The 15,114-nt window shown below is 34.5% G+C and overlaps 1 protein-coding gene across 1 annotated transcript; it reads right to left on the bottom strand.

Moving 5' to 3' along the window:
- Positions 1–4,570: 4,570 nt before the first annotated feature.
- Positions 4,571–14,034, bottom strand: LOC101897281 (apolipoprotein D). The gene is made up of 7 exons (XM_005180845.4): positions 13,938–14,034; positions 13,593–13,651; positions 9,411–9,522; positions 9,214–9,344; positions 9,079–9,155; positions 8,907–9,005; positions 4,571–4,981 (listed from the first exon to the last, which is right to left on the bottom strand). Exons 2-7 carry the CDS (start codon positions 13,607–13,609, stop codon positions 4,737–4,739), a joined length of 681 nt encoding a protein of 226 aa, XP_005180902.1. The 5' UTR covers positions 13,610–13,651; positions 13,938–14,034; the 3' UTR covers positions 4,571–4,736.
- Between the last annotated feature and the right edge of the window lie 1,080 nt (positions 14,035–15,114).

Below are 15,114 nucleotides of genomic sequence, written 5' to 3'. Positions count from 1 at the left end.
ATAATTTTTGGCCCAATCAAACTTATAATACTCCCAAAACATAGTGTTGAAGGGTATAAAAAGGTATTGAATACCTTAATTTGTTTACTTGGAAACTGTTTCTGCGCCTTTGATTTTTATACCCTACACCACATAGTGGTAAATGTATTGTCTTTGTTCATTTGTTTGTAACAGTGAGAAGGAAGCGAGATGGACCCATAAATACTTTTGAGAATCTTCATAGAATCACTTTCTGAGTCGATATATGCATGTCAGTCCGTCCGTCTGTATCCTTGTGAAAAAAATGAAGGTCGCATTTATTATCCGACTGAGATGAAATTTTACAAACAATACTTGCTTGTCTCAAAAACTAACCCTAGTAAAATTGAGAATTTAGAATATAATCAAATGTAGATATAGCTCCCGTATATATCTTCAACTGGTTTCGGGTTAATTGTGCACCAAATTAACCACCATATACATGCTCCCATGTATATTTATCCGATTTCAGGTTTTTGTGTACCAAATGGCTAATATCAGTCCAAATGGACTAATTTTGTCACTTCCGAAGGAAGCAAGTGCATCAAATTATGGTGACAATCGGTTCAGGTATAACTATAGCCCCCATATATATATATTTCATCCGATATTGCTTCCCGATTTGGTATGGACCCTATATAATGTTTCCACCCATTTTATTTTATTTTGAAAACTTTAACTGCATTTGTCAACAAATCTCGCTAGTTTAAAGTGGAATACGTTTAAATCCATATTTTTTTTAAAAAAAATGTTTTTGGAGGTGGAGGGATTTGTTTTATTTAATTCCCAATTCTATCTCTACGTAATATATTTGCGTTGCGTTCTGGATTTTAAAATAATGCGAAATTTTTAATATATATATTTTTTTATTTTCTAGTTTTTTTCTGATCACTTATTTTTGAAACAATTCTGCATAAATATTGTCTAAAAAAGTCAATGAACCAATTAATTGCCTTTCACTGCAAACATTTTTGACTTAATAGATTATTCAAGTTTTCAAACGTGGATACGACATTAAGACTAGAAAAAACTAATGCGAACATCTTAGATTAAACAAAGCTTGCTGACATCAACTTTAAACCAGAACAGGCATGCAGAGTCGAGTTTTTTTTAGATTTGACTATTTTAATACCCTACGCCATACTGTTGTACAGGGTATTAAGTCTTTGTTGTCGGGCCACGATATACCACACCCAAGTGGTCAGGGTATTATGTCTTTGTGCATTTGTTTGTAACAGAAAACGAGATAGACCCATAGTTCCTTTTGATAATCTGCATAGAATCACATTCTGAGTCGATATATGCATGTCCGTCCGTCTGTCCATGTATTTTTGTAAACAAAGGTGAAAAAATATTACAAAATATTATAAGTCAAATTGAAAAAATCGCATGCGATAAAAAATATGAAAAAATAAAAAAATGACACAAAAAAATACAAAATCTATATTAACATCATTAATTGTATCTTTTTATCCGATTTTTTTAGATTTTATTCTTTTATGTCAAGAGGGCATTCTGAATTTACGAAATTTGTCAAAATCGGTCCAGCCATTCTTGAGATATAAGCATTCTAACTAACATCCCCTTCTTTTGTATATACACATTGTATATATTTCGCTCTATATATACGATATATTTACTATCGACATCTACGTAACGGTCAGAATTTATCTGTTCGTCTATTTGTGATTTCGCCGGTAGTAAAAATATTCGCAGTTTAATGGAAAATTTGAATTTTATTTGACACAAATGTTGTGGCCTATTTCACCCACTAAATATTACCCGATGACCATCAAAATTGGAAGGCTTCTGTCCAGCCCTATGCTCTAGCCCTATGCTAACTTCCGCTTTGATTGGTCTATAATTGCGACCTGTAGAGCAACTGCAGTTTTTGGTCCATTTTAACCCCTAAATATTATGCGATTATCTCCAAAGAAATAGGGTTCTATTCTGACCCTAGCCCCACCTCCATTCTAAATTTCGTGAAGATCGGGCCATAATTGCGACCTGTAGAGTGATTACAAATTAATATGGACAGACGGACGGACGGACATACATAACTAGATCGACTCAGCTTGGCGAGATAGGAAGATCCATATATACTTTCCTATGTGGGAAACCAATATTTTGTGGTGTTACATAAATTTTGGCACAATCAAACATATAATACCGCCAACACATAGTGTTGTAGGGTATAAAAACCAGTAAGGAAATGCCCAATTTGGGCTGATATTACAAATATGGTGCACAAAAACAGTAAAATCTGATGTAGAAGGTATATAAAAATCTTAATCGATCTCGATAAAATTTTTTGCAGAGGTATTTACGAGCTGCATCTGATGTCTGGTATTAAATTTCATTGTTGAAGAGTGTATATTACGAATGTAAGGACTTTAATACCAATTCGGATGAATCATATATATGGGAGCTATAGATATATCTGATCAATATTCACCAATTTTGAAGTACTTGTTTCTTGGATGAATTCTGTTGGAAATGCCAAAATGCAGTCCATTTATACTAATATTAGCCATAAAAAAAATAAAATCGGATAATGACATATATTGGAGCTATATCCAAATCTGAACCGATCTTGATAAAATTTTTAAAATCGTCAGGCTTAATCCCATTATTGTTGTTTTTATAAAACAACATTTGTTTATTAGTGGAGAACGATGGTAATGTTTACCAGGGGGTAACGCAGGGAATACCTAATAAACAAATGTTGTTTTATAAAAACAACAATAATGGGATTAAGCCTGACGATTTTTGCAACAACAAAATACTACGGTATCCCAAACAAACATGCCAACACTGTTCTAATTATTGACAAGGCACCGTCGACGAAAGGGTTTTTGTTGTAACAGACAAAACCAACTTACATTGTTATGTTTTTTTCGTTGAGGTAAAACGAAAGCATAACAAGTGGAGAAAGATGTAAATGTTTATAAGTGCGGTTGTAAGATTTAGAAGATTTTCCAAAAGACAAAAAGAATTGCAGACAAAAAGAATTTTTGAGTTTTGCCTTGTTAAGGCGAAGATCATATGTTTTATGATTTAAGTGTTTGTTTTCTCTTTCGAGACGAGCTTAATGATCTGAAATTTGCAGTGAAAAGGAAAGCCAGATAGACACTATCACACACTCACCACTATGCGACGCGTTTCGCCATTGGTTAAGCGGCTCATCAGGCATATTTGGTGTGGATGATGGCTTACAAGGGCCGTTCTCTGGAAAGTAGTATATATTTCGAACTTATTGCAAATTAGCATATGCGAATTATACACTAGAAACTCTCCAGGTTCGACTCAAGTTCTATTGGCAGATCTTTTTCACAGCAACGTTTTGTTTTTGTAGTGATGGATTTTTTGTCCACAACAACTACATTGCTTCCAATGCATACACTTGTTTTAGTGCTGCTTTTAGGAAGACTGGTTAATGGCTCTGAACGTAGAGACGGCAACTTCTAGTTGGCTGCACACAGAGGTCCGCGGTTCAAATCCCACAGCCAGGCTCGGCTGAATTTTTGAGTTTTGCCTTGTTAAGGCGAAGATCATATGTTTTATGATTTAAGTGTTTGTTTTCTCTTTCGAGCTTAATGATCTGAAATTTGCAGTAAAAACTTTGCTGTGAAATAGATCTGCTAATAGAACTTGAGTCGAACTTGGAGAGTTTCTAGTGCTTAATTCGCCTATACTAAATCGCAATAAGTTCGAAATAAATACTACTTTCCAGAGAACGGTCCTTGTAAGCCATCATCCACACCAAATATGCCTGATGAGCCGCCTAACCAATGGCGAAAGGCGTCGCATAGTGGTGAGTGTGTGATAGTGTCTATCTGGCTTTCCTTTTCACTGCAAATTTCAGATCATTAAGCTCGTCTCGAAAGAGAAAACAAACACTTAAAAAGAATTTTAGTTTTATATAATTCTTTGGTTCCTCTTCTATTGAGCTTACGATCTCGTCACTTGGGTAAAAAAGTTTTTTGTCATAGAAGTTATTTTTTAAAATAACTTCTGGGGAGAATATCCCAGACAAAAAAACAAGGGAACTGATGAGGATTGGTGGCTCTTTCCGAAACCTAGGTATTCCCTGCCTTACCCCCTGGTAAACATTACCATCGTTCTCCACTAATAAACAAATGTTGTTTTATAAAAACAACAATAATGGGATTAAGCCTGACGATTTTTGCAACAACAAAGTACTACGGTATCCCAAACAAGCATTCCAACACTGTTCTTTTTAACGATAATTTCTCAAATATGTCTGATATCTGCTACTAAATATTATTGTTGTGGAGTGCATATCACGCATGTGAGGGACTTAAAACCTCAAATCGGATGAAACATATATATGGGAGCTATAGATATATCTGAACAATTTTCACCAAATTTGAAGTACTTGTTTCTAGGATCATCAACGACATTCCTTCTGCTCTCATTTAATGTAATTTAATAACTTATTGAAAATAAAACAATTTATTGACCTTGAATTTATCGAACAGAGCTTAAAACTAAATTGTTTATTTAATTAATCAATTAAACAACTTGCGTGTGTTCGTGAACAGAATGAAAAGAATTCAATTCAATTTTAAATACAAAAAAAAATCAATTTTCACATTTCTGTTCTCATTCTACAAAGTGTACAAAATCCGTCGCATAAAATACATAAATGACATAAACATTTCAACGATGCGTCTGATAAGACGCCCCAATAATTCTCATGCCGTCTGTATGACATTCGATGGTGTTGTTGAACTGAAATCTATCGATTGATCAGAGATGGTGGAGGCATCGGCAACTTGGTCACTGCCATTTTCATTGCTTCCATTGACATCGGGGCAGTCGGTCTGGGTTGATTTTATCATAAACTCTTCGGACAAATTATTATCTTTAATGACTTGTTTGGCGGCTTGAATGGCCTCATCGCTGGGTTGACGTTGACGACTCAAAATCCAAATGATTTCTGAAATTAAGGGAAGAAGGGAAATAGATTAGATTGCATATGTGGAGAAAAAACACACATTAAGGGACGGGGAAGGCAATTAGTTATAATTTCTCATAATTTGTATCACTCAGAATGACCACAATATCTTCACTGTAATTAATTATAAAAGCGTAAAAATAATTACATGTATTTTGATATGACTTACGTGTCTGAGGTGTGTGTGTGTATGTGTGAGACTATTTCTAATTGTTTTTGCATTTTGCATAATTAATTAGTTTTATGTGCATTTGTAAAAAGTGTTGTGTTCATAGAAACTGGTTTGGGCATTGACAGAGAATATCAGATTGTAAATTGAAGTTGTATTTTATAGAAACATAATAACCTCCACCATTCTATGAAGGGTATATTAACTTTGTCACTCCGTTTGTAACTCGTAATAATTCGTAATAGACCCTACAAAGAATTTATATGCTGGATCAGCGTAAAATTCTTAGACGATTTAGCGATATCCGTCTGTCTGTCTGTAGTAATCACCCTATCTTTCGAACAAATTGACATCGAAGGCTGAAATTTTGCAAACATGCATAGTTTACCAATAGGCAGGTTAAGTTAAATGGGCCATTTCGGTCCAGGTTTTCGTACAGCCTCCATATAACGGTAGTCGGTATTTTGATGATTTCAGCAACATTATTCACCGGAATCGTTTCAAATTTACTATTGAAAGATACTGCAACTTATGGCAAAAAATTTGTAGTACCCATTTGCAGGTCCACGTCTTCATATGATGGTATCTCCCCATACTCCGTATTTTCATGATTTTTGCGATATTATTCAGCCTTGCGACCGAATTCAGCCTAGAAGCAAGTACTTTAAATTTGGTGAAAATAGGTTATGGTATTGGAATTTAAGTCTCTCACTTTCGTAATATGCACTCTACACCAATGATATTTGACACAAAATATCAGAAACAGCTCAGAAATAACTCTGCCCAATTTTATAGATATCGGTTTAGATTGGGTTATAGCTTCCATACATGTCTTAATATTTTCATAATAATATATATGAGCCTAAATTGTAGGATTTTTGCACATTCATTTTTTTTATGTTTGGGGAAACTCGGCTTTCATATATTTATTTCTCTATATGTATTTATATCCTACACCACAGGGTGGTCAGGGTATTCTGTCTTTGTGCATTTGTTTGTAACAGGAAAAAGAAAACGAGATAGACTCATAGTTCCTTTTGATGATCTGTATAGAATCACATTCTGAGTCGATTTATGCATGTCCGTCTGTCCGCCTGTCCATGTATTTTTGTAAACAAAGTACAGTTCGCATTTATTGCCCTATCCAAATGAAATTTTGCATCATTTGTTTGGGCCAAGGACGAACCCTATTGAAATTGGAGATAATCGGTCAAAATTTAGATATAGCTCCCATATATATCATCATCCGATTTGCTTTTATTGTGCATAAAACGTGTAATATCAGTCCGAATAGTGTGGAATTTTGCACGTACGATCAGATTGGACCTGAAAATAAGTATGCCAAATTTAATCGAAATCGGTTCAGATATAGCTATAGCTCCCATATATATTGTTCATCCGATTTTTTATTTTTGTCCTCCGCACAGATACAAATCCTTCGGCATATTAGGTCCTTTGAACTTTAAATTATAATTATAATCATAGCGTGTATGATTGAATTCTCCCATAAACACTTTTAATTGTTATAAGCAGCTCTACTAAATTAGCAAAGTGGTGTAGGGTATCATAAAGTCGGCCCGCCCGACTTGAAGACTTTCTTTACTGGTTTTATACACTCTACTGTCTATGGAGGGTATATAACTTTTGCCATTCCGTAACTCATCGATACTCATATTAGATCCAACAAAGTATAAATATTTTGGATCAGCGTAGCGAGATCCGTCTGTATGTTGAAATCACGCTATCTTTGCAACGAATTGAGATAGAATGCTAAAGTTTTGCACACATCTATGTTTTGTCAGAAGGCTATTTATCTGCCTTCCATTTACGGCCCACATTTCCATATTGATAATTTAGAGATATTTTTACCGGAATTGTTTCAAATTTCATATTTATACCCTACAACACTATATGTTGGGGGTATTATAAGTTTGATTGGGCCAGAATTTATTGGTTTCCCATATAGGAAAGTATATATAGTCGATCTAGCTATGTATGTCCGTCCGTCCGTCTGTCCGTCTGTCCATGTTAATTTGTAATCACTCTAGAGGTCGCAATTATGGCCCGATCTTCACGAAATTTAAAATGTAGGTGGGGTTAATGACAGAATAGAAGCCTATTTCTTCTGGAGATGATCGCCAAATGTTTAGGGGTTGAAATATACCAAATACTGAAAAAATGACGGATTTTGCGGTAGCTATACAGGTCGCAATTGTAGACCAATCGACGGAATTTCGCATGTAGCTAGAGTTTAGGGCGGGGAAGAAGCCTACCAATTTGGGTGGTCATCGGATAATATTTAGCGGCTAAAATAGACCATATCTTTTTTGTTGAAAAAATTCAACATTTTTCATTAAACCGCGAATATTTTAAATCCCTGCGAAATCACAAAACCATGACAAGGTTACTTCTGATCTTTACATTGATGTTAATATCCAACAAATCGAATATATAGCAAAATATGTGCGATATATATGTCTATCAAAAAAGATATGCTTGAAAGATCTATTTTATGTCGAGAACGGCTGAACTGATTTCGACAGTTCTCATTAATTCAGAATGGCCTCTTGGCAGGAAAGAAAAAACGTCTAAAAAATCGCATAAAAATATCTCTCTAAAGATGAAAATATTGATTTTGTAAATTTTTTCATATTTTTTTCAATTTTGTCATATTTTTGGCATATTTTCATTTTGAATTAAACATTTGGTAATATTTCTACAGCTAACAAAACTAAGTAGTTAGAATATCAGGATATCATATACAGATCGCATTTATGGCCCGATCCTTACGAAATTTTGCATGGGGATAAAATGAGGGTCAGAATAGAAGCCTACTCTTTTTGGAGATGTTCGCCATATATTAAGGGGTTGAAATGGACCAAAAACTGCAAAATTTTCAGCAGGTCCTAATTATCGCCCGGTCCTCACGCACATTTGAATGGGGGTTACTGGACATTGCAAAAGCCAAGCAGTTTTGGATGGCCATCCAAAAATATTCAATGTGTGAAGGAGTTTGTAGACAAAATACGAAAATGTCCATTCCAGAGACTTTTTGGAGAATTCACAAATACAGGAAAGACGCACTTCTGACTATTTCGTTAACGCTGATTTCGTTGAAGAATATAGTCAAATGTCTGTATCTCATATAAATGCGTTTCAGTCAAAAACCAATAATAAATGTTAATCTTTTGCCACTTCTGAGAGATTATAGTTCTTTGGGAAATATTAGTTCCAGATCTAGAAAGACCATTTGCGTGCAACATCTACCAATAAATTGGAAATGAGCAAATTAGTTTAAGTTGATATTATTCGAAAATTAGAGAACGAAACCTGATGGTTTTCTTTTATTATTTGTCACAATATCTTGTGGAATTCTTTCGAGTATCTCGCCTATATAAACTGTATCGTTTATTATAGTGTTGTAGGGTATTCAACTGTCGGCCCCGCTCGTCTGTAGCCTTAGCTTACTTGTATTTGTTTTAAATATGCAGTAAACACTTAAATCGCATTAGAATAAACATTTTGTGATTTCTTTCTAAAATAGGACAAATATAGGCATATTTTAATCCACATCACGCTACAACCAGATTTTAGATTTTTTAAGGTCATTTAGGATTGTTAGCACTTAAAGAATCGAAATCTTTTAATTTTCCCATGTAGAGGGTATCAGCAATTCGTCCCGGCCTAACCCTTTTTATGTTGTTACATCTTTGTATTGTTGCATAGTGTATTACTTACTTGTGTGAGCAAATGAGCTGATATTTTTGCAGCTGTACACCACCACCCAGTTATCATAGTCGGTGCCCAGTATCAAATAGTTTGGTTCATTGACTTCTTCTATAAAAACAAAAATAAAATATTATCAGTGCGAGACTGTTACTTTACATGTATATGTTTGTATTGTTCATACGATTTCTAAATGCAACCGCCAACTGTCCGGGTGCGATTACTTTGGCAGTACCCTGGACGCTGCTCGATTTATTAACACTGAGGAAAAAACAACCATCTAAAGATTAAAATGTACAAATATTTCTGAACTACTTACATGACAAATGTTCCAACATTTTTAACCGCAACTGTACCATTGCCATTATTTTTATAAATGGCATATTGACATTTTTGACCCGCTTCCCAAATGAACGGATATTTAGAATATTCATACCAAATGCCCATGTACTGCAAATGAAAGTGTGTACAGATATAAGTATTACAATTACACATATATATTTTTTATTTATTTACTCTATCTAAATCAAATGTATCCACAATTTTCACATTGGGACAATTTTCTGGAAATGGCACCTGGCACACGACATTGTGACAACACCATGTCAGCAGCGATAATAAAAATGCACTAGAAAAAATATGTGCAAAAAATAAATATTATTGTAAATTATGAAAATTGATTGTAATTAGATTATTACATATTAAAGATAAATAAAAGCCTTTCAAAAAAAGCGTAGTTTTTTTAACTGGCTGAATAACAAATGGAATTACAAATATTATTTTAAAGCTATTAAAAATATTGTTAAATAATTTAATATGCACGAATCAATAATTTTTTTACACAAAATGAGAGGATTGAAATTTACTATTCATACAAAGCAATGAAATAAATAACCAGTGGAGAAAGGATAAAAATCGGGCGGGGCCGACTTTGTGATACCCCACAGAACTATGGGTACTCAGAGAGGGTATTTATATTGGGAATTTATGAATGTATGTGTATTATGGCTTCAGAGCACTTATAATTTGAAATCGAATGGAACTATTGTATGGGGGTACATTCTACTCTGAAACGATTATCACTAAATGGGAGGGAGGCACCTGTGTTTGAACCGATTTTCACGAAAATCCATCCTATTTGAGCTGATATTAAACTTTTAGCGCGCATTAAGAGTTTAATCAATCTCTACTAACTATTGTTGTAGCGGAGTGCATTTACGCATGTGGGGGATTAATACAAAATCGGGTGAAATATATATTTGACATATATCTATATCTAAACCGATTTTCATCAAATATGGCACACTTTCATCCAGACTGAATTCGGTTAATTTGACATCACGGTCCGATTTAGCGAAAATAAAATAAAACAAGTAACAAGTAAAAAAGCAGTAAGTTCGGCCGGGCCGAACTTTGAATACCCTCCACCATTTGGAACGAATTAGGACATTTTCCAAAATAAAATCCATTAAAAATTCTGTTAAAATCTCGGAAGGTGCCGATATATGGGGGGATAAACTATATTGTTGACCTATATAGACAAATCTATGTCTAGGGATATAGTACTCACATATAACTCCTTGTATAGAATTTAAGACAATTCCGTTTAAAAATGTGGCTAAAATAATCAAAATACCGAATATCGGGGGGGGGGGGTACCGTTATATGGGGGATATACGTTATCATGGACCTATATAGATAATTCTCTTTCAATGAATAAAGTGCTCACAAGGAACTCGTAGTGCGGATTTTCAGACCATTCCATTGGAAAATGTGGCTAAAATCATCAAAATCGCGAATATAGGGGGATACCGTTATATGGGGGCTATACGATATCGTGGACCTATATAGATAATTCTCCGCCAAGGGATTAAGTACTCACAAAGAACTCCTTGTGTAGAATTTCAGAAAATTCCATTGAAAAATATACCTAAAATCATCGAAATACCGAATATCGGGGGTGGCGTTATATGGGGGATATACGATATCGTGGACCTATATAGACAATTCTCATTCAGGGGGTAAAGTGCCCACAAGGAACTCCTCGTATGGATCTTTATACAATTCCATTAGTAAATGTGGCTTAAATCATCAATATACCGAATATCGGGGGTACCGTTATATGGGGGCTATACGATATCGTGGACCTATATAGATAATTCACTGCCAAGATATAAAGTGCTCTTAGAGAAATGCTTGTGTGGATTTTCATACAATTCCATTGAAAAATGTGGCTAAAATCATCAAAATACCGGATATCGGGGGTACCGTTATATGGGGGCTTCGAACTTGATTTGTCTGCAGACAAAAGAGAAATCTGGGCAAAATTTTAGCTTTCTATCTTAATTCGTTTTGCCTGTAGTGTGATTACAACAGACGGACGGACTGGGCTAAAACGTCTTAGAATTTTACCTGATCAAAAATATATATACTTTGTTGGGTCTAAAATGATTTTTTCGATGAGTTACAAACGGAATGACGAACTTAATATTCTCTCCATACTGTGTATGGTGGAGGGTATAATAAGTCAATCTATATATAAGATAATGTTATGATATTAGTTATTCCGCTTATAAGTCGAAATCCATTGGACTGATTTTCACAATTCTCTCCAATTCGAAATGGTCTCTTGCCAGAAAAGGACAAAATCTAAGAAAATCGGATAAAAATATGCCAGCAAAAAAGTAAATATTTTTTAGTTGTAATTTTATACCTTACAACATGTCTTGGGGGTAGTATATGTTTGATTGGTCCAAAAATTATGTAACACGTCGAAATGTTGGTTTCCACATAGGAAAGTGGCCGAGCCGAGCTGAGTCGATCTAGCTATGTATGTCCGTCCGTCTGTCCATGTTAATTTTTAATCACTCTACAGGTCGCAATTATGGCCCGATCTGCACAAGAATGGAGGTGAGGTTATAGCCACCAAAATTTCCATTCTACAGAAACGCTGAAAATTGCTTACAGCTGAAATTCAAAATACCCAAAAGGCGAACTTTTGACTTTTTATACTGATTTTGTTCACGAATATAGTCAAATGTCGTAGACAAGCAAATCAAATAGAAGAGTCTAATTTTGGCCTCTTGCTTTTGGAGATGATCGCAAAATATTTAGAGGTTCAAATGAACCAAAAACTGAGAAATTTTCCTGATCACACAATTGAAACCAATCGACACGGAATTTTGCATGAAAAGAGAGTCAAGGACAGGGAAGAATTCTAGCATTTTGGATGAATTATATTTAGCTGTAAAATGGATCACAACAACTAACAGCTGGGCTGAGTGCGTAAATATTGGACAAATGTCCCTGGTCAAAAATCTAAGGGTAATATCTGGGCAGTGCTCTATGACATAATTTCAAAAGCGAAACCTTCAAAATGGATTTGGACTAAGGAGGCTTCTAACATATTGTAGTGTTGTAGGGTATCACATGGTTGGCCCCCCACGACTACAGGCTTTGCTTACTTGTTTTATATTTGACTTACAATATTGAATTGCGCATTTGGTAATATTTTTATACCCTCAACCATACTATGGTGGAGGCCGTTTATGGCCGTTTGTAACTCCTCGAAATACTCATGTCAGACCCAACAAAGTATATATATTCTTGATCAGCGTAAAATTCTTAGACGATTTAGCCATGTCCGTCTGTCTGTCGTAATCACGCTATCTTTCGAACAAATTAAGATAGAAGGCTAAAATTTTGCACACATGTATATTTTGCCAGTAGGCAGGTTAAGCTTGTAAATAGGCCATGTAAGTCCAAGTTATCATATAGCCCTCATATAACGGTACCTCCCGATATTCGGTATTTTGATGATTTTAGCGACATTATTCGCCGGAATTGTTTCAAATTTGGCATTTGAAGTTCGTAATCGATACTACAGCCTAAGACCGAAAATTATCTGTGCAGGTTCACATCTTCGTGTAGCCCCCATATAACGGTACCCCCCGATATTCGGAATTTTGATGATTTTAGCGACATTGTTTACCGGAATCGTTTCAAATTCGGTATTTGAAGTTCGTAATGGATACTGCAGCATAAAACAGAAAATGGGCCATATAGGTCCACGTCTTCATATAGCCCCCATATACCGCACCCCCCGATATTCGGTATTTTGATGATTTTAGCGACATTATTTACTGGGATTGTTTCAAATTTCGCATGTGAAGTTCGTAATGGATACTTCAGCCCATGCCAGAAAATTGTCTGTGCCGGTCCACGTCTTCGTATAGCCCCTATATAACGGTCCCCCCATATTCGGTATTTTGATGATTTTAGCTGCATTATAAACAGATTTTTCTTCAAGTTTCGTATTTAAATATTGTAATAACTTATGACAAATTTGCCTATGCAGGCCCTCGTCGTCGTATAAGCATTCGGTATTTTTAAGATTTTAACAGAATTTTAACGTTTTTTTTTTTTTTTTTTGGAAATTGCCAAATTTTTACAAAATGGTGGAACCGAACCTACAGCTTTTTTACTTGTTTTGCTTTTTTTTATAGAATTTTTACAGTTTTTCGATTAATGTAATGTAACTTTTAAGCTCTTAGGGGTTCATAGACGAAAATGCAGAATTTCCCTAGCACGAATTTTATTTGGTATTTCTCGCCTACTCCGGACTAGGAAAGTATTTTTAAAATTCATAGGGGAAGTTAAATGAGGCTACAATTTTACTCATACTGATTTTATACTCACCTCTGTATTCTCCTCATGGTTGTTAGAAAATTGTAATATAGCTTCGAGATTTAGAAATTCTGCAACAATAATCGTAATTAAGATAAGATATTAAATTTGGTTCAGTTTTAATTTAGTTCTTGATAGCGCACTTAAATATCTCTATCGATTTGCTTTAGATTTATATTATAATTTTTTTCATCGTTTTATTTTTATTTATCATTCTAATATAGTTGTTTCATTGAATCAAAATATTTAGCACTTTCCTATATTAATGGAAAATTCACTTAAAACAACCACAACCACTGTGTATCGTTTTTACAATATATGATTTCAACTATTTGACAATGACTACATGTTAATTACTTTTTATTGCTCCGTAACGTTTTACCGTTCCTCTCCGTGTCACAAACTTATTACAACTGAACCAATTTTAACGATCGTAGTCATCTTTTATAGAACACGCAAATGTGAAACTGTGTTATCTGTATCTCAATAGGTGCACTCATTTTGTTGCTCTCACGTAAAATAGGTTCATCTCATATTAACAGAATCAGATTTTTTGAGGCATAAGGCAGTGCAACACCTAGCTTTTTTGCTCTCTCAGGGAAATATTTTGAGAAAATTAGAATTAATTAGCTTTGTGTGAAAAGTAAAACCAACAAATAAAAGGAATACTGTCGGTTGGTACTGATTTAAAACACAAAGCCGAAATAAAACACTTCTATGCTTTTGTTTTTGGTGTACACATGGCGATCTAATTTTTAATGTTCCTAATTTCATAAGTCTCATTAATTGCAGTGGCATTTATAGTTACGTTTACCAATTGGTACAAATGTAAAACTGAAAGGACCCACAATATAACATACCGATCTCGACTTCTTCGAGTTGAGTCGAACTAGTTATGTGTGTCCGTCTAATCATGTTAATTTGTAATCAAACTACAATCCCCATCGTTGCGAAATTTTGCACTGGTTCAGAGTTAGGACCAGAATAAAAACCTATATTTTTGGAGTTGATGTCACAATATTTAGGGAATAAAATAATATATTTTTTTTTGATTTTGCAACATAAATTTTCCAAATTATATTGAAATCGGTTCAAATCGGCCCATATATATTTTCGGCTGATTTCACATATTTGATGCATCCAACGCGATATGTATGTCCGATTCCGATTTGCGAAATTATTTTGAAAATGGTTGAGGTTTGGGTATGCCTCCCATATACATTTTTCTGCCGATCTCATGTATGTTATGTACAAAACGTGATATGTATGTCCGATTCCAATGAAATTCAGAATTTGTAGCGGAATTTGATTACAATAATAAATTTGTCAAATTAATTAGAAATCGATTCAGATTTGTATATAGCTCCCATATATATCTCGGCCGATTTCACGTGTTTGATGCACCAAGGTATGTGCATCCAATCTCAATGAAATATGTAAGGTGTGACGGAATTTGGTGTAAAATTGAAATATTGAAATCGTTTCTGATTGGGATATGATCTTATTAAGAAGCATTGATCCACAACGCCATTGC

This window comes from Musca domestica, unplaced genomic scaffold (assembly GCF_030504385.1).
Source record: "Musca domestica strain aabys unplaced genomic scaffold, Musca_domestica.polishedcontigs.V.1.1 3, whole genome shotgun sequence".
In the NCBI taxonomy this organism is placed as follows: domain Eukaryota; kingdom Metazoa; phylum Arthropoda; class Insecta; order Diptera; family Muscidae; genus Musca; species Musca domestica.
This window is presented reverse-complemented; position numbering and strand designations above follow the sequence as displayed.